Genomic DNA, 20,180 nt, shown 5'->3' with positions numbered 1-20,180 from the left:
GAAAGGTCTTTTTAGTGCTGGTTAGAACTGATTTATGTGTTTCTGTGTGTCTGACATTTTAATCAGCTAACAGGGAAAAAAAACTCTGTTTATAGTTATAGCTGTGAACCATAATGGAATAATGAATGAGACCCCTGACTGAGCAGGAGAAGTTGCCTCTTAAAGGAGAAACCGATGATTTTAATTAAAATTTTGTATCTGCAGAAACTGGTGACTAATTAGCAGGAACATATACAACGATTTCATTACTGCTTCCTTCACAGAGATTTGTCCTATTATTTCAAATTCAGTCAAAATTGTAACTGGATGGACCATGACATTATCTATGTGCTGATTTTGAAATTAAAAAGAGATAAGTGATCTAGCATTGAGTGTCCACAAAATCAACAATGAAAGCTACTTCAAATTACACAGGTTTCCACTTTCTCCTCCACTTTGGAATGCATTTTAGTTTAAAAGCGACATGAAATACAATATTTGTTTAATTGTTTACTTATTCTTTCATTCCCATGCTGGACTATATTGCTCCACACTGCCTTTCAGCTGCAGTTCTGCAGGTCAACACAGGTTCATAGGAGAAAGTTTAGACATTTGATTTTATTGTTTCCTCATTTAGTAAGTTTGTATGTATATTCATGTAGCCCTTTTGATGCCTTGGGAGTTTTTATTTCCATCACCTCTGGAAGACTTAATTTAAAGCAGGGATCGTTAACAGTATCAGTTCATTAGCAGTGCCAGCGTGAAGGTGTTCGTCGTCATTATGACAACCTTATTGTTGCTGCTGTGAGAACAAACTATATGGCAACATTTTCTGTAGCTGAAAACAAAGTTTCTCTTTTTGTTTGGCACTCCTGGAACTGCTGACTGTAGTTACAATAGACATTACTGTCAAGCTCTGGTCAAAGGATTACAGTGATCTCCTTAATGTCTGCTACTGTGGTGGCATGATGTAAAGGAATTTTAAAAGTCAGTTCGGGCACATACCTTATGGAAATTAGTATGTAGTGCCATGTTGGACTGCATTTCTATTTCGGGCAAGCTGGTTCTGAGCGCACTGCCTGCTTAATTGGCAGCAGAGGGACTAAAGCAAATTCACAGTGGACCAAAAGTAAACTTGTTCAGGGTCACATTTCAGCAGCTTCAGTGTACCTGCCGAATACTTTGAAGCGGCTCGAATCAATATTTTTATATAAATAATGGATCAAATGACTATATGTAATGTGAAAAGTGTCCCTTTTAGTGAAAACCCTCAGAGAATATTCCCCAGACTCTGCAGACCTGGACTTCTTGAGGTTTTCAGTCTTTTTAAGGTCATGGTTTTGATTTTAGTTCATATAGCTTTACTCTCATTATTTTAATCAATTTTGTAATAGTAAACAAAGCTCTGATAAATGGACAGAGCACCACGTGTCCACAACCAAAGAGCAGATGAAGTCAGCAACTATCCCTAGACAGTATGGATGAAGGCTGTGGTTGTGAAAAAATAAAGCAAATAAAGAAGTGATTTTAAGCTGCATTCTCTTTAATAACCAGCAGGGGGCGACTCCTCTGATTTCTAAAAGTAGTTAGATTGTAAAGAAGTGTTTGAGAAAATGGTCCTACTTCTCACTTACTTTAATATCTCAAACATTTTCCTAATGAGTACCTGGTCCAAATCACTAGTTGTAAATCTCCTTCAATACAGCATGATGTTAATTTTGTAAATTAAGGTTCCATTTAGAGGAAGATAGATAGTAAAGCCGGATATGTTTCACGGTGTGATGACAGCACGATGGGCGAGCATTGCCTCCTCAAGTCAGATCCACCCATTGGTGTAGTCTACGTGATATGCAGGTATACGCCGTATACCCACTAGAAAATTTTCCAAACTTCCGTATACCCACTCAAAAATGCGCGAAGATACGTATACCCAGGGGTGTCAACATGCCGGTATACACCGTGCATCCATTAGAAAAGGTCCCGAATTTCCATATAAAAACATTTTGACATTTATTAATAAATAACTTTTTAAACCGTAATGAATTTATTTGATGGTCAGTTTTTGATTACAGGCAGACTCTAATATAACTACCAGGTTACATCAACATATATCACACTAATTCAAGTTAGACATTATGATGTTCTGGACCTTTGCTTTAATCCATTTTCTCTGACTGGACTCTCTGAATTTTAGCTGAATACCCCTGGCTTAGAAGAAGAGGGACATGAGTCAACAACCTCTAATGATCCAACGCCAGTCAGTGGAGAAAAAAAAACAACAAAAAGAAAGCAAAGCCAAATGAAACTATTTCAGTGTTTTAATAAGCCTGCTGCTTGTCCTGTGAATACTGTTGCTTTAGGAAACACTAAAGCTGGAGCTAAGGTTAACATTTAGGAAAGGGAGCCTGATGAAGAGGAAACATCAGCTCTACCTGATGAAGAGGAAACATCAGGTCTACCTGATGGCAGGAGGAGGAGCTGCTGACGCTATAATGTCTATAAGTGTCTAATTGGTAGTTTGAAATAAAGGAGCTGCCGCTGCTGTTTGTGTGTGTGAGTGCACATATATGAGAACCTGACTGGGCTTTGGTTTATGAGGCCGGAGTATACCCACTAGAAAAAACTAGACTACACCACTGGATCCACCGACCCAACGTGTGCTAAATATTGTAAAGGTTGCATATTAACTCAAGCCGTGATGTTTTCCTGAACCGAACCAAGTAGTTTAGATGCCAAAACTGAGCAAAAATAAAACTAAATAAAACAAAACTAAGTGGAAAAAATGACCTCAGTCTTGTCCTGTGAGTTACATCACCTATTTAACATTTTGTTTAAACTTGAAGAACTCCTACACACCTATTAGCATTATATATAATAAATGCAATAAAAATGCAAATATGTCTGAGCCACTTTGATGCCTCACCACTCATCATTTATGAGTCCAAAAAATAAATTTAGAAAAATGAAGATAAGAATGACCAAATTCCAAACTTGAGGCCACGTAACACATATGACCAACTATTTTGTTCAACTACCCTGTGAACATAGGGGAGCATTAGCACCTAAGGAGAAATTGCACGAAAAACGAATCACCAGAAACATGACTCAAAACGAATGCTAATGTGCCAGCCGTTGGTTTAAATAAGCAACAGATTAAAATTTATGCAATAATAAGGATGTACAGCTTGTTGTACTGCTCCAAGTGGCCAAAAAACGCACATTTAAATTGAAACCACTAATTATTGTTTGTTTTGCTTAATGAATCCATGAGCAGTTCTGACCAATCGAAGAGACAACCTAAAGAAATGCCTGCTAATGAGCTGAACAAAGATGTTTGTGCTGGACCGAGAGAGACGCAGTACATTTAATCATATCTTGGAGAAAATACTATGCATACAGACAGAGAAAGCGACTGTGCTGCAGGGGGAGTTTGAGAAACACTTTGATACCTGTTTTTTTCTTCTGCTGTAAAAAACTTTTGTTTACACAAAATTGCCCTAAATCCAAGTTGATCACAGCTTCCAATCTCCAGGAAGGAGCAATCTGCAAACATTTTGCTGCTACGTTTTGGGCTTACACGGTTTAAGACTCAAAAATAAATTGAATAGTCAGTCTGGCTGGTATTGATTTGGAGACATACTTCTAAATTGATGATTCAACCTGAGAAAATCTCCTCCGACAAATGTTAAAATATCACTGTGAAGGATAGCAGCCTCTACCTGAGACTGACAGCTCGTATCTCTGATTGCCTCTGGCCTACCGTCTGTTTTATCGCTTTGAAAAGTGCCACTTGCACTGCTTTGTATTTATGTTTAATTAGTGTAAAAGTATATACAGTGACAACGCAAAAATGAGCCAGCGCTTTTCTGAAGATTACCAAAGGCGCTCATTATGTCCGACATGGTCAGCGTGGTATATGCAGGGTACATAGTCTGCTTATGACTACTAATTAAAATTTCTTAGAGATGCGTTTTTTTTTTTGTTTTTCTTTTTATCAAGACCCAGTGGTGGGTCTTAATTCCTTTCCTTTCTTTTTATTTGTCCCTTTCAAATGATAAAACAATCCAACTCCCGTATAGACTCCATTTGTTTAAAGGAAATAATTGCTGGAGGGAGCAGGTAAAATATTAATGTGATGTGTTCCCTATCAGGTAAGTAACTGAAGTCTTTTTAGAGACATCTTCTCATGTGGAGGCTGGGTTTGGTAGCCCCATGGACATTCATACTTTGTTGCACATTCATACAAACTGATGAGAAAGATTTTAGACTTGGCTGGCTTTCTAACACTGAATTACTTAAGTTCATCTCGGCTTGACACATTTACGTATGCTTGAGATAACGTTCTGTCTGTACCTTGGTGAAGTAGCTTTCAAAGCAGGAACCCTGAGGAGCCCGGCTGTCACTGCTGCCGAAGACAAGGTTACGTTCAAGGTATTTTTTTTTATTGCTACTGGTTCATTTTTCCACACCAAAGATATTGACTAAAAGAAGAGACTGTATGCGATATTTTCGGAAATTGTGTTTTTTCAACAGTAAAATGCTTCTTTCAATCAAAATTACAATGAAATTGCGGTGAATGCCCCGATTCTCTTCACCATCAAGGTTCTAGCTACGCTGCTGTCAGAGGTCCTTGAAACTATGTTTTGTTGAGCTTACGGCAAAATAAGTTCACATTTATATAGGGTTCCACTCTGAAAGTTGATGATTGAAGCATCAATCAATTCAAATTTGAGGCATAGAGACAAATATTTATCCACTTGACAAGGTGTGCATGCTTCTGGTAGAATAGTAAATGGCCCGAACTTGTAAAGCACTTTACCTCACTGATATTTAAAGGGTCTTACAGTGTTTCTTGTTCACAGACTCACACACCAATGGTGGCAGAGCTTCCATACAAGATGATTGCCTTGCATTGGGAGCGACTATACTCACCAGATGGAGGATGCAGGTATACGTTTGCAATTAGCCAAACATTTTGGGAGTCCATTTCTTTCCCTGTTGCTGTCTGTATGTTACAGTTTTCTACATTATGGCAAACAACCCCAACAACCTCCAAGCAGAAACCTACTATGCTGAAATTCTCAAGTTTCGCCAAGAATTTGGATCGTGCAGTAATTCAGCCCTGCTAGTTTTATGCAGTGAATTAAACATTACAATCACAATGCTTATCTCCCTGTATACAAATGTTCCACCAACACAACTTCATCCGTCACTATTTCACAGAAACACCAAAGCCACATCCTTTACTTAGCCACACCTACGATGACTGTGATTGGTTTGAAGAAATACAAACAAGCTCGGTGCTATTTTTCCCCCTTCTTTTAGCAGAATGATAATGTGGTATAGACAGATCATTATGCTCTACAGAATGAACTGGCAAAACAAGACTAGCTGTTCAATGTCTTGCCCAATGGCACTCTAGCACTGTGGAATCAATCCGCGAAACTTGCAATTAGCCAAGTTAACAAACCTGGTCTCACTCAATTCACTACATGCTGACACTTTGCCAGGACCCCGTGATGTTACATTTGAACGGAATAAGTACCCATCGTCATTGTTTGTCAACTCTCAGGGTGGTCAGAAATAGTAGCCAAGGGATTGTAGCCATGTTTTCTACCTGCTTCTGACATGCTTGCCTTTAAAAATGAATAAAATAAAACTCCTACACATCTATCAGCACTGAATACGATGAAAATCTGAGACATCATGGGAAATGGCAGTTTTGTATAAAATATGAGAACAGTTTGGGTAAAATGCTGAGAAAAGCCAAAACCTGAGGTGGAGTGAACAGTCTTTCCCTGAAAGAAACATGAGCTTGTGCGTATCCTCTGTGATGTAGGTGAGCAACTCAAACATGTAGAAAGTATTATTACTAAAATGTAATTGTGCATGCCAACAGATGTACGCAAGTTAGCCAGAAAGTGTCTAGATAGGCCCAAGGCCCAACTGTCAATTTATTTTTCAAGTATTTCATTTATCAATTTTCATCAGTCTTGAGTTTAAACTCAAAGTTTGCTTCAAACAGAAACACCTGTGTGCTACCTGGCTCAGTAATCTGACAAATCCTTATGGCAGCACATAGCTTGATAAGTCAGCAACAAAAAGAGGACCAAACATTTTGAATTGTCATATCGAACAGTTGAACCCATTTCTGGTTCAGGTACAGCCGTACATTTATATTCTCACAAACAATTCAGGAACTAGCGTAGTCAGAATGTGAATGAAGATCATGACAGCAATCATGGGCTGCACTCTGTACAGATAGCTGTATGGTTCACTACTCAGTGTAGAATTACACAAATATATATACAAGTATCTGCTTGAAGGTAATGACAGCCATAGAAAACAGAAATGACCGCGACTTAAAAGTGAACTGGTTTCTCACCAGTATCATCAGGTCACAGAATTTTCAGCTCAGTGATGGAGGTTTATTGCTTTGGGAATCGTATATTCCCAATACCTAGCTTAATGTTTTTAATGCACACAACCTTGTATCTTCAACTCTTTTTTTTTTTTTTTTTTTTTTTTTTTTTTAAATCAGAGCCATGTTATTTTTATGCAGTTGCTGATACTATGTAATGATCATTTAACTGAGAGACTTTCCATACCAATCCAAGCCACTAAAGAACTCCAACTGTTTCTCATGTAATATTGGAAGAGTCAATAGAATCAGCGATTTCCACCGTCACTCCTTCCACTTTGCATCTCAACTGGTCTTGACAGCACTGGCCTCAGAGAAACAGAAATCCAGAGAGTCTATGGTGAAGGACGCTATCGTAGCTTGATGGCCACTGTCACCATAGATTTTACTCATTCTGTGTCTGAGAGTAAACAGCTTTTCCAAAAGAGGCACAGTTTGCTGACAGTTACGAGACAACAGTACATGGATTGTGTGAACTCATTATTTCATCAGCAAACAACAAATCACTAACAATTGTTTTAAGCAGAAAGTAGCACGAAAAGTCGGCATGTAAAAATTTACTTAATCACTGTAAATCAGTGTGTACAACCATAAACAGAACATTCGCTGTCTGTGTTGATCTTTTGTATCTGCCACGGCTAGAAAAGATTTTCAACAAAAATTTTAAGAAAAAAGTTCTTACAGTTAGAGCATTCAGGAAAAGCCAACAATTGTTATCTTCACACTGGATTTGTATTTTAAGGATTTGTTTTTTTTGCATCATTATTCTGTGAAGTCATTGTGACCCAAAGCTCCAAGGATTATTTGGTATTTAAGTATTAAATTAAATGGAAGTTTTTCTCACAAAAAGGGGCTCTGGTCAGCTAACAGCCATCATGCTACTTCAGATTTAAACAGAAATCAGAAAACTTTTCTGCCCTCTGGAAAACTGCCAAGGATGGTGTTACTTGGCACATCACAAGCATTGCCTCTCCGCTCTGCAAACTCCATTACCATGGCAACATATTGACATTCACGACATTAGGCACACAATGTGAGACACAGATTGTCAGAGCTGAGTGATGACAAGTCTTGCGCAATGGATGCTTTTCAGGTTGAGGTGTTGATATCCTCAGGTTGCCTTTCAGATAGTTTGATGCCCAGAACAAGACAAGGCCGACAAGTGAAGTTGGATTTAGCTGCAATCAAGGATCTAAAATATCAAATCATTCATCCAGTTATCTCTGTAGTTAGATACTAAATTACTGTACTCGATGCAAATGGGACAGCGTGAGGATGCTTCTTTTCTTGCCTTCTTTCTTCTGAAGTAATGACGAACAGTGCAGCATTTAATCAGCTCACATTTTTCCCCAGTACGTTGGAAATAACAGTGAATACATAAAAACTGCAGTGATGTACTGATGTCATTTTTTCATGCACAGAACACCTGAAATCAGTTAATGACAAGCTGTACTCAACTGCAAACATTTATCTGCGAAACACTTTTCACCACAGTGTGTGCTGGCACAGGCTGATTTGTGCTCAGATCCATTTGGTTGTTGGCTGTTTGCTTGATTATGCCATATTTTTCCACTTCCAACGGAGTAACCTTATGATCTGTTGTTGTTCAGCCACAGAGATCAAAAAGCTGCATTCATAATTATGGACTAATGAGAAAGCAAATGAATGCCCAACATCAAATATGCATTTCAAAATTCAGGCCCTTTTTAGTTTTACAACATCTGCTTCCCATCTATCTATCCATCTATCCATCCATCCTGACTGCATCTCAAATCCAAACACACTCTATGCAGCTTACTGAAAAGGTTATTGAAAAGCATAAGTCAGGAGATGCACACAAGAAAATTTCACTGAATGTCCCCAAGAGTACAGATAAATCCATCATAAGAGAAATAGAAAGAATACAGCAGACCATCCTTAAAAAGTAACCATGCAAGAAAGAGACTCGCGAGGGAGGCCACCAAGACACCTATGACTCTTCTGAAGGAGTCACTGGCCTCAATGACTGAGGTGGAAGAGACTGCAACTGTTGTCTGTTGCGAGAGTGGCAAAAAGATAAAGCCAATGTTGGAAAAAAGCTCACATTATATCTTGACTAGAGTTTGCCAGAAGGCATGTAGGAGACTCAAGTCAAGCGGAGGAATATTCTCTGGTCCCCCCGCAAAGAGGCATGGAGGTGGCAGCATAATGATGTGGGCGTGCTTCTTTTCAGCAGGCCCTGAAAGGCTTGTATAGGTAGAGGGTAAAATGAATGTAGCACAGTGTAGAGAAATCTTGGACAACTTGATGCAGTCTGCAAGAGAACTGCAACTTTGGGGAAGATTTTGTTCTCCAGCAAACAATGACACGAAGCATAGAGCCAAAACAAGACAGAAATGGTTTAAAGACAGCAAGGACAACATTCTGGAGTGGCTGAGTCAGAGCCCAGACCTCAATCCAACTGAGATTTTGTGCTTGGCCAAAGGTGCATCTATTAAATACTGACTTGAAGGGGGTGAACATTAATGTAGTCACTTATTTTACATTTTATACTGTTAATTGACACTACTTTGAAGAAATCTGTTTTCATTTTGACATGAGATTATTTTTGGAAATTGATGTCAAAAAAGTTCAATTGACCATGATTAAATGGTGAATAACAATTATACTGGAAAAAAAAAAATCTATCTTCTGCATTAATACAAAATTCCACTTTATCTCTGTAGCTAAATTAATCAATAAAAAGCTTGACTTGCAACTGAACCCTCACCTCAGAAAAATACAAAACTATCTTTGATTCATTTGATGCTGCAGCAGGCTGAGGGAGCCAAACTATGTAGCAGTTGGTAAGTCAGAGGAAGGACGTTAAAATTGATCTGTTTTTTTATGGGGAGCTGAGTGACACAAGGACAGAGGTGACGTGCTCATGCCACTAATCGCTCGTCGAAATCCTCACAGGACACTTTGGGCAGCTTGTTGATTTACCGCAGCATACAAAGACAGACAAGTGTTTTACATCAGATATTCCTGAGAGATCAGCGTTTCCATCCTACATCCTAATACGCCAAATGAAATCCCTCCAGGTTATTAAAGATATTCTACTACAGAATATGAAGTGAAAGTCTTTCAACTAAAGCTTTTTGCCTTCCAGTTTCACAGATTTGCTGCAGACACTTCAGTTTTGTTGGGGCTGCACGAACAGTGAAGGCAGCCCTGGGATTCAAGGATGATGTCACTGAGAGGAGCATATAAAGAGTAAAGGTATCATCACTGACTTGTGTGAAACATCAGCGCCTTAAGTCAAACCTGAAAGACTTGCAGCCCACCTGAGCCATGAGATTATGATGAGTCACCACATTACAATGAAACCTAGAGTCAGAGTGGACAGGGAGCTCTGGAGATACTAAGGAAGTGAAACTCTTGCTTGAGGGCAGATTCAGTAATGTGCTTCTGCTACAGAGACACTTAAAACTGGGAAATCGTCAAATGTGTTTGGGGATAAATATTTCATGGATTAATCTTCGTAAAAGACCATCAAAACTGCCAATATATACCCGCAGTGTATCTTTGCACTTTTCATAATTAACAAAGGCAGTTATTTACTTTGGATTGTGCTTATTTTATAGAGAATTAGCCGATGTAAGCTTTGGGAAAATTACGCCGGGGCAGTTAATTATAACTTCTGCCACATGTGCGTGCGTAAAGTGGATGGCTGAGCGCGCACACAGGCAGCACATCACTGCGGGAACAGCTGCTGTCAGACGCGTTATTTGGAGTGGGAGTGAAGGCTATGGACGATTTATCGACTGATTCCCTTCTCCAACTGGAACATTCATCCATTAAAAATACCGCATGCTCTACTTTTGTCTTCAATAAAAGTCTACCTGAAAATGAGACGAGCAGACAACAAACGGTGATTTCTGTGTTTCCCGCTTGTTTGCAAAAGAAGATTTAGACCTAATAAGGATTCTTATTTGTTGATGCTAGGCTCGGATATGGCACATCTCTGGATCCAATAAGAGAAAATCACAGCGTCAGACGCGTCTGCGGCGGGGGAGACCAGCGGAGGGACTCGGAAACTTGGTGCGGTGCAGGAGACGGTCTCTCTTTTTCCCCGAATCGGCGCTGCCACAGCTGTCACAGAGAGCGCGAGCCATGGTGAACTCCCTCATCCTGATTCTCAGCTGGACTGTGATCTCTGAGGTTGCCAGGGCTCAGAATGACACGGAACCGATCGTCCTGGAGGGCAAGTGCCTCGTGGTGTGCGACTCGAACCCGGCCACGGACTGGAAGGCTTCATCCTCTCCGCTCGGCATCTCCGTGCGCGCCGCCAACTCCAAGGTGGCTTTCTCTGCAGTCCGGAGCAACAACCACGAGCCGTCGGAGATGAGCAACAAAACAAGAATAATCTACTTCGACCAGGTTAAGACCCTTCTGAACAACACTAATGTCAGAAAAGAAAAAGTGGTTGAATGCGCCTTTGGTTGCACTTTGCAATTCATCTTTCCTGTGTTTAACCGAGTATTTTCCAAATCAAATTTAGTCCTTTGGTCTTTTCTTCTTTTTTTAATGTTTTTTGCAAGAAACGTTCATCCTGTAGCTCAGTTCTGACTTGTGATACAGAGCATTAGTGCAGGTTTGAGTGTAGCTGCACCCCAGACTTTAGTTTGAAGCTGCTTGATTTTGGCGTGTGGATATTGTTCTCATATCACACGCGAGCAGGTTGGAAAGTGAGTGGATTGTGTCTGAGGGCGGGCATCCTGCAGAGCCTGCACATCATCTTTTTTGCCTCAAGCTACCCCCCTCCGCCACCACCACCACACACGCACGCACGCGCGTGCTCGTACGCGCGCGCGCGCACCTAGCCTACATAAATACACCCAAACAAATCAAGCAACGGCACAAACAACAAGAATTTGATTAGTCATGTACCGGTGGGCAGCGTAAGGTGTTTGCATCGCTCAACTGATCCTCTGGCCTCTCATCTGAATTACATAACGGGATCTTTTTGCTGTCAGAAAACTCTGCAAGTTATCTGATTGGTGTAGATCATGTGCACGCTGTTGCTGTGAAAGCAACATTTTGCAGTCAAAGGTCCTGGCTGAGTCTGCAGTGGTCTGGAACAGGTGGGATTCAAGTGTGAGGGACTCTGCAGATACTGAGGGAAGCCTTTTCTGCCGCCATCAATTATCATGCAAATAAGTTCATTTTCCTCATTACTTAAAATACTGTCTGCTTAATTAGACTGTAGCTCGCTTAAAGCCTTTCAGTGACACTCCTGAGACACTGTTAAGTGCCATGCCGTATATGCCGACTGACATTTTCAGGTTGGATCATTTTGAGCATGCAAAAGTCAGATTATTTATTTATTTATCACAGCCTCTAATAGTCATCTGGTGATTCTGTACATTTGGATTCATCAGATTCTTCTCAGGCGGCTGACTGTGTGCAAAAAAGTCCTTATCGCTGCTCCAAAAGTGGAATTTGTTTATTCAATCTGCTGATTTGATTTGATTTTATTTTGCCTCCACTTTAAGCACTTACCGGTAGTTTTTTCCCGGGAGTCGGAAATTTAGATCCAGGGTTGGAGTCCATTGAGAAGAAAGGTTGAATTAGATGTTTTTTGAAGTGTGTCACACTCACTCTGTGTCTGACCAGGAGGGAAGCCTCATAGCCAGAAACAGTGAAGTGTGCATGGCTGATTTCCTATCTAAATATTTAATCCTAAAGCCCCAGTGAAATTAAAGCCTTTGTTGAAGAGCTGGCTATATAAACACCTTTGTCACAATGTGGGTTTTTCTTTTTCCTTCCTCTCACAGGTTCTTGTGAATATAGGAAACTACTTCACGTTTGAATCAGTATTTTTATCCCCGAGAAAAGGAGTCTACAGTTTCAACTTCCATGTGATTAAAGTGTACCAGAGCCAGACCATACAGGTATCGTTTCCGTTTGCTTCACACACTAGTACAGCTGTAGAACAGTTTTGGACTGGGACAACATCTCTGCTTTAGAGACAAACTAGAAATTATGACTGCAGGGATGTGAGGCTCAGGCTTACATTTTAATTTAAATGCAAAATACTCAACAGCATTATTACTGGAATGTATAATTTGGACCTTTAGCCTGTAATATCTCAAAATATTCTAAAAGCAGTGGTACCACTTGATTCACCAATATAAAAACAGTGTAACCTAATTTTAATATTTAACCTGACATTTTTTGACTGAATGTTTATTTTGTTCATTTCATTTTTTTGGAAGTAATCCACAAGAGAGAATTAAAACAGAAGTTGGCAGTGGAAAAAAAAATCCAAGACATACCCAAACACATTGAACACACAGCTCAAAAATCCCATAATGTTATGACATGAAAAAAAGTAGACAGGTTTGAAAGAACCTGCTTGATCATCAGGTTTTTAATCTCCATGATGATGGAATTAATAAGAATTTCATTTGCATTTAAAATCGTGTTGAATCTCTTGTTGAAAATTAATGAGTTGCCATTATTATTATACAAGTATCTGCACAAATATGATTTAATAAGGTGTGCCAATAAAATGTTTCTAGGAAACTTCACATACTATAAAAAGAAAATCACATGGCTGAGGTCAGATTAATATCCAGTAGTTGCTGCACTGCTACTCTTAGTTTTCTCAGACACATGTTTCCTGTCCCCTAACAGTCTCTGCAGTATTTGTTCCCATTGTTTGCATGGCTGCATCCGGTGAGCCTTTGTCTTGTACCAATTATAAGTTTGGATGTAAGGTTTAAGTTAGTTTGCTGTCTGATTGAGCAATGTCCGGATGTCCAGTTGATCCAAGTCACGATCTTTTAGTTAGAGGCTTTATAAAAAATGGGTCTCTTGAAGGGATTTTTGGAAAGATTATGTTAAATTAGAAGTCTTGGGTTCTTGCATTCGTCATTTTCAGTTTACGACAAGCATCAGCACACTGGTGCTGACTGATTAAGCTTGAGTCTTTGAAGTGAGCTGCACCAGATCGGAGGACGATGATTGGCTATTTAAGTGTCAGTCAGGAATTGTCTGCCGAGTAGATGTTTCTGTCGCCCCCAGAGGAGCTCTTGGAAAAATAAAAAAAAAAAAACAACAGGGAAAACCACTGGAGTGTTTCCTCCACCAACAATAATGGTATATATTTCATATGTTACCCATGCTATTTAGCGTGCTCCATACTCCAAGCATGGTAGGGTCTCAGTCTCTTCCACACTGTAAAAATGGTGACCATTTACCTAGAATTGCATTTTGTGGAAAAGGAGGAAATCGTAGGGAGAGAAATCTGGAGAGTAGAACTAGTGGAGAATGACGATTGTCTTAGTGCAGCCAAAAAACTTGAATGTTGTGTTGTGATTAGGTGCAATGTCACAATAGAGCACCCATTTTGCCACAGTTCAAATGTTATTCGTCAGACAGTTCAAGACTTTGCAGTAGAACGCAACTTTGACAGTCTACCTATCGGGAATGATCGCTCCCATCAGTGTTGCTTTTGCGTTGCAAAATCTGCTGCTTGGTGTTTGGGTCGTGGCTGTAGATCAAAGCTGTCATCACCAGTGATAATTCTGGACATTAACACTGGGTCATTTGATAGATATTTTTGCAGGGTGCTGCTTCTGCAGGTTCATGGTAAAGATTGTACCTGGAAGTGGTCACAAAAGTGAGAGGATGTTTATTGTGCTTGCGTACAGACTGGGAACTTTCATGTGGGAACTTTCTCTATGTGAATACAAATAAACGGGTCATTACATGATGTAAATAAAGCTGAAATTCTTTCCCTTTTTATCTGATACACTAGAAGTAAACTCTGCTAAAACATCTCTTTCACATTTCCTTCATTATTGCTAATTGTTGCTTCTGTTGGATTATCCAGGTGAACTTGATGTTGAACGGGAAACCAGTCATCTCTGCCTTTGCGGGTGACAAAGATGTAACTCGCGAGGCTGCCACCAATGGAGTTCTGCTCTATCTTGAAAAAGAGGACAAAGTCTACCTTAAGCTGGAGAAAGGAAACCTAGTTGGTGGATGGCAGTACTCAACATTTTCTGGCTTTCTTGTGTTCCCTCTGTAAAAAAAGAAAAAAAAAAAAGAAGATTGTAAGCTTACTGACTTCTTCATAATGTGTTGTCACAGTATAATCAAAACATTGCTGCTGCATCTGTTGGATCTTGCCAAATGGGTGAAAAATGATGGATGGAAATGGATCAAAACAGAGAAAGGAAAGAAGACTTTGGAAATTGTTCACATTCTCTGGAAGAGCTGAGTCCCCGTCCAGATGAAAGAGGCTTGAAATGTTCCCTATCGCTACTGTATGTTCCTGTCACTCAAGCAGCCTCAGAGAGGAACACTAAAACATCCCAAAACTACTTTTCAAACTTTGACTTGTTGGAATATGTTTAGCATACTAATTTTTTTTCATGACAGCTGTTGCATTCAAGTACATCTGCCTTTTGGGTGTGAGCTGTATATGCCTCTGTTACTTGCATAAATATTCACAACGGAGAATGTCTTTGCTGGAGCCAAATGGTAGTGGCGTAGGTCGCTAATTAGCAAAACAAAATTATGACAAATTGGCTCAAAAAGGCCACAAAGAGGCACGAAACAACTACAGATAAATGGAAATGGGCCACAAAGAGATCCAACTTAACCACCGAGACACAAACTGACTACCCAAAGACAGAACAACCACAAAGAGATGCGAAACGACCACAACAGCATAGAAGAGACTACTCAGAGATTATACAAAAAGAGACAAAATGACAAGAAAGAGACACGAAACAGCTACAAAAAGATAAAGTGACCACAAAGAGATACTAATAATGACTACAACTGACCGAAAGCAACCACGAAGGGACACAGCAGCACAAAAAATACTATGAGTAGACCTGACCACAAAAAGATGTACAATGACCACAACTGAAGGCAGTACCGGGTTGGGACGGTTTGAGTGCCTACAAGCCTGTTGTGTGACTATCCATCCATGATCAGGCTTCATCATGTTTGATCAATTAGGCTCACCGCTGACACTTAGATTGTCTTTTTGTTGAGCAATAATGGTCAGTTTACTTTCTTCCTTGAAGGCATATACTTCATCAAATTTGCTTGCCACCTACATTACAGGGTAACTATTCCTGCCTGGTTTATGTTCAGTCACAATATTATCTTCAGTGACTACTTCGTTTGAGAGTCTGTGGTTCATACCTAAATATGATTAGGTTTAGGCAACAAAGGCACATTTCACTCAGCTATATTTGAAGCAAACAGTCCTGCTTCCATTGGAAAGGTTTTGTTTATGAACCCACAGCTACGCAGTTACCCTCAAGAAGTTTGCTTTACATGCTGTTCTCGGCCACAGCTGGCAGTATCGTATTGTACGCTGCCCAGCAACAAACAGCACACTGTTAGCAACTAGCTGGTTAACATGTAGCGCCTTTACCAGAGATGGAGACCAAAAACAGAGCTAAAAGAAGAGCAAACATTGGACTCACATTCACTCCAAATGAATGCTAAAATTGCTCTTCATGCGTTTTCAGTAGTGTATTAAAAGGCAGCTCTGAGCGGACAACTTCATCAGCATAAAAGATGATTCTGCCCGTCAAGGTTTTGTTTACGATATGGTTGTGTTGACCCAAGTGGCCAAAAAAAAAAAAAAAAAGACAAAAACCCCCCCATATATTGCCGATGTAAGATTAGGGAAAGATAACCGTTTTGGTTGGATGTGAATAAAATAAATTATGCTTCAAGTCACTGTTGCCTTTTTCAGTATTTAAGACCACAGTCTTTCCCTGACCTTAAAATTCTGAGTACCTCAACATAATCGTACAAACGCTGGAAACTGTATTCTAAGAGTTATTATTACAGGTAAACAAATCTGATGCTATTGAATAGACACATAATTAAGGCGGCAAAATATATTTACTGTTGAAAATTTGTAGTCTAAAGAAAATTTATAGCTGTGTCTGTATAATAGATTATATGGAAGTCAATTCATGGTTTATGGACGTCAATAAAGTTTAATAGGCATCTGAGAACCTTAATTGGTTAACATGCTGATAATAAACAGATTCCTGTCACAGTCGGCGAACATAAACGGCGTCCACTGGGCAGCCTGGGATAACTGATGAATTAATAAACTCCTTAATTGTTGCTCTTGAGCTCAATCTGCGCCTACAGAATATAATGGCTCTCCCCTTCATGTCTACAGCAGAGTTAGTGTCCTCACTGCAGTGCTGGTGCAGTGTGCAGCTGCATTGTTAAAATCAACCTTAGGAGAGCTTATTTACATCATTATTTCACCCTGAGACGATAATCCACACCCTCATTAGCTTGAACCTCTCTGAAGTGTTTTGGGTGCTCACTTTCACTCATCAAATTCATGTTTCTGTGCGTTAGATGTTTACATATTTATGTCAGTGATTGATAAGTTGCCTTTGGCATCACTGTCACATCTCGTAACCAGAAAAGAAGCGTTGAAGGGAAGTGATTTTTTTTCCAGCTTTCAGTTAAAAACAGAAATGAAAGTGTTCATCTTAACAAGCCTCATGAAGATTTACAGTTACAGTTGTGTCACATTTCATACCGACAGCTGAAGAAAATAAGGCTGAAATTAATACTGCAAATATATCCACTGATAGAAGTCTGCTTAAAAGTTTTTTTTCTTTTCAAAGACTGGCAGCCTTTATCAAATCCCCCTGCAATTACTTTTTTCACGCTGTGTTTATTTATTTTGCTAAACTGAAATAATCGATTTTTTTGTGTCTATATTACATTTGTGTTTGCACACATTGGTGAACTCATTATCACTGTGGAAGCTGGACTGTGCCCCCGAAATGCTTATAGCTTCAGTAGTTAATTATTTTTTACTTAATTTTGTATTTATATAATGTAAATGTAAATCTATGGGTTCGAAAGGTCTAACTTGCTCATTAAATGTTTTTAAATTCATGTATTATTTGTATACATTAATGTGTTAATTAATGTATTGAGGAATTCTGGCATTAAATGATGAATAAAAGTTTGTGGTTTTTAAAAATGGAAGGATAAAAAGATTTATCATCATTTGTCACCGGCCAGTCATCATTAAAAAGCTCCACTTTTTTAAATTTTATTTATTTATTTTATTTTTTTTAAATGAACAAATCAGGGCTCCTGTTGCTTCACTGGGACAGAACTCCTTTTATTGTTATGGTGGCACAAACTGCCTGTATGTGATGAGAACCGACAATCATAGATGAAAAACCTCAAATCAAACATGTCGATCATGTTCAAGATGCATAAATATATTTATCATTCATTAATATAATTACTGATCTGAATAAGCTTGTCTCACAATTTATTAATTGTCTAATTTAAATGCAAATGTAAACATATGTTGTATTTCCTTGTAGCATACTCCAGCCTCCATAGATCAGTATATCACATGTAAACATAATATTTACCTAAATTATGATTGCAAAATGTTTTCATTTACATAGTGAAATGTGTTGCAGTTGGAATAAATGTCTGCGATTGTAGAACTTATTTCCCAGCAGAATCAAGTCACTTCAGTTTGTAATATTACAGCTCAAGCAAAGACTACCGTCTGTCCTTTGCTGCTTTTAAGGCAAATGTCCTTTTCTTCTTGCTTAAGTTCTATTTTTTTTTCTAAATGCTACATCTGCACAACCTTTTATCATTTCACCAATTTCAATCCACACATTTTGCCATGTGTTCTCAACCACCCAGTCAATGTATTATAAATAGGTTACAGCAAACTGAGCACCACAATATTTTTCAGCTCAGTTGAAATATGCAGTCAGTGCCAGGTGGTGATGGAATGTTTTTTTCCATCAGCAGAAACCACTGGAAAAGAAAAAAAAAAAAGAAAAAATCACCAAAACACAAGTCCACATTTTCAGTGCTATAATTTTTTAAAGTTTATAATTTTTTTTTTTCCCCTCAAGAGAATGAAATCATACTAAGACATTGTGAAGACAATGCGAGCTAGTCCAGGGTTATTCAGCCTGTGCAGCTGATTCCTCCTGCTACACTTCCCTTTGCAGCTGCATTATTCAAAAATATATCTTGACAGGAGGTCTCTAAAGGTGAAGAATGACACCTGATGAAAGAAGGCGTAAAACGAGTCGGTTTGCATTTGCATGTAGTTATCTCACTTTTTCAGACTTTGTAATGTTACTTTTCTCATTATACCTTTCCGTATCCAAAAATTATATTTTGCGGGCTTTTTTCCTTTCTTTTTGCTTGTTTTCAATTTGGACGTCAGTCTGCTTTCAATATTGAAACCCATTATTGTATTCTATTTTACTAATAGAAACAGCCGATGTTGGCTCTTTGATTCCTTTCTCCTTACAAATCAACCAGTGATAAGTAAAGGACGGGCTCAGGGAACTGCCCTAAATCACAGAAGAATTAATAAGTATTCAAGCTCAGCCTCTGTGGAAACTGATGCTATGAATTTCTATTATATCCATATAGGACACAAAAGAGCAGATTTCTTTCTTTTGTGCAGGTTGTCCTCGCGGTGTTGGGAGAGAAAAGGAGGGTGGTATTTCAAATGCACAGAATGGTGTAAATATAAAGTGAATATTAAATGTTCGCAGTTGTATGCTGTGATTCCCCAATGATCAGGACGTGTGCTTATTAAAAGTACGACAGGATGAGCAGATTCGAGTTCCATCAAAGCATATTTTGGGAACCGCTGACACACAATAAAGCTCAAAACCTTCCCAAAGTCATAAGCGCAAGTTCGGAGTAAACAGGCCGACCTGACCGTGTAGCTGTAACAGAGCAGATTGTGGGTTGCTTATGAAGTTGTTTCACCACTTTTGAGATACAATAACACCCACAAAAAAAATCTATCCAATTATATCATAACATATTGTAGCTCTGAGTCATAATTTGGCATGCATCAGATTGTCAACTTTCGTCTTGTTTGGTGCAGGATGTACTGGGGTGCTACACTTCCATGAATACCAAGCATTTCTAAATTAAAAAGAGACATGCTAACCGTGTCATTTGTATTTGATACATAGTGCGACTAATGGATGAACAGAGGTTTCTGATGGCCTTTAATCTAACATGTATTCATTTGAAATTAAAGCGGTGGTAAACGTGTTGACTCCTGTTCTCTGGCGTTTGTGTTGCATGTTGAAAAAGCAATAACACCTCCCATTAGCGAATCTGATCCCACAATCATTTGCGGGGAGATTATCTGCCGCTGCAGCTTGGTTTGTTTCCAGATGTGTTCAGGCTGTCAGATTGACTTTACGAGATAAGAAAGATCCTGGCAGAAAGTCATTTTAAGTAAACTGCACATCTCCTGATTTTACATGAATTTCATTAAGCAGCAAACAGAAGGTCATCCAGGGAACCTTACACTCTGTGGTTTTACGACTGTGTGGCTGTGGGACAAAACTCTGGTGGAGAAAAGAGGATTTAAACAACACTAGTTCTTACTGTCCTCAAAGCTATGGCGGCAGGTGTGCTGTGTTGAATTTCAAGCTTAATTCTGACCTTTCTTCCGGCGATTCAGAGGACAATATTGAGGTGTGATTGAATATATTGTCTCTAAGCAGTGTAGCACTTTAAGTAGATTGTTTCCAGCACTTGGTTTGAGATATGCAGAGCACTATTCACTTTGATTGCATCCAGCGGGACATATAACCCCTGAACTGAATTATAACTCTGCATTAATCCAAGTAAAACAAAACATGAGCCTCTTATAAAGCTAGCACATAAAAAAAAAAATCATTCCAGGTGTGGGTAAAGGTGTCTATAATACCAGTGTTTGGTT

At 39.1% G+C, this 20,180-nt stretch overlaps 1 protein-coding gene across 1 annotated transcript; it reads left to right on the top strand.

Annotated features, from left to right (window-relative positions):
* The first annotated feature begins 9,680 nt into the window (after positions 1-9,680).
* Positions 9,681-19,505, top strand: cbln4 (cerebellin 4 precursor). Its single transcript, XM_022189791.2, has 3 exons — positions 9,681-10,801; positions 12,199-12,315; positions 14,262-19,505. Exons 1-3 carry the CDS (start codon positions 10,535-10,537, stop codon positions 14,457-14,459), a joined length of 582 nt encoding a protein of 193 aa, XP_022045483.1. The 5' UTR covers positions 9,681-10,534; the 3' UTR covers positions 14,460-19,505.
* Positions 19,506-20,180: the final 675 nt, after the last annotated feature.

The sequence above is a fragment of the Acanthochromis polyacanthus genome, chromosome 6 (genome assembly GCF_021347895.1).
Source record: "Acanthochromis polyacanthus isolate Apoly-LR-REF ecotype Palm Island chromosome 6, KAUST_Apoly_ChrSc, whole genome shotgun sequence".
Lineage (NCBI taxonomy): Eukaryota > Metazoa > Chordata > Actinopteri > Pomacentridae > Acanthochromis > Acanthochromis polyacanthus.
Note: the sequence above shows the minus strand (reverse complement) of the source record. Positions and strands in the feature narration are given on the sequence as shown.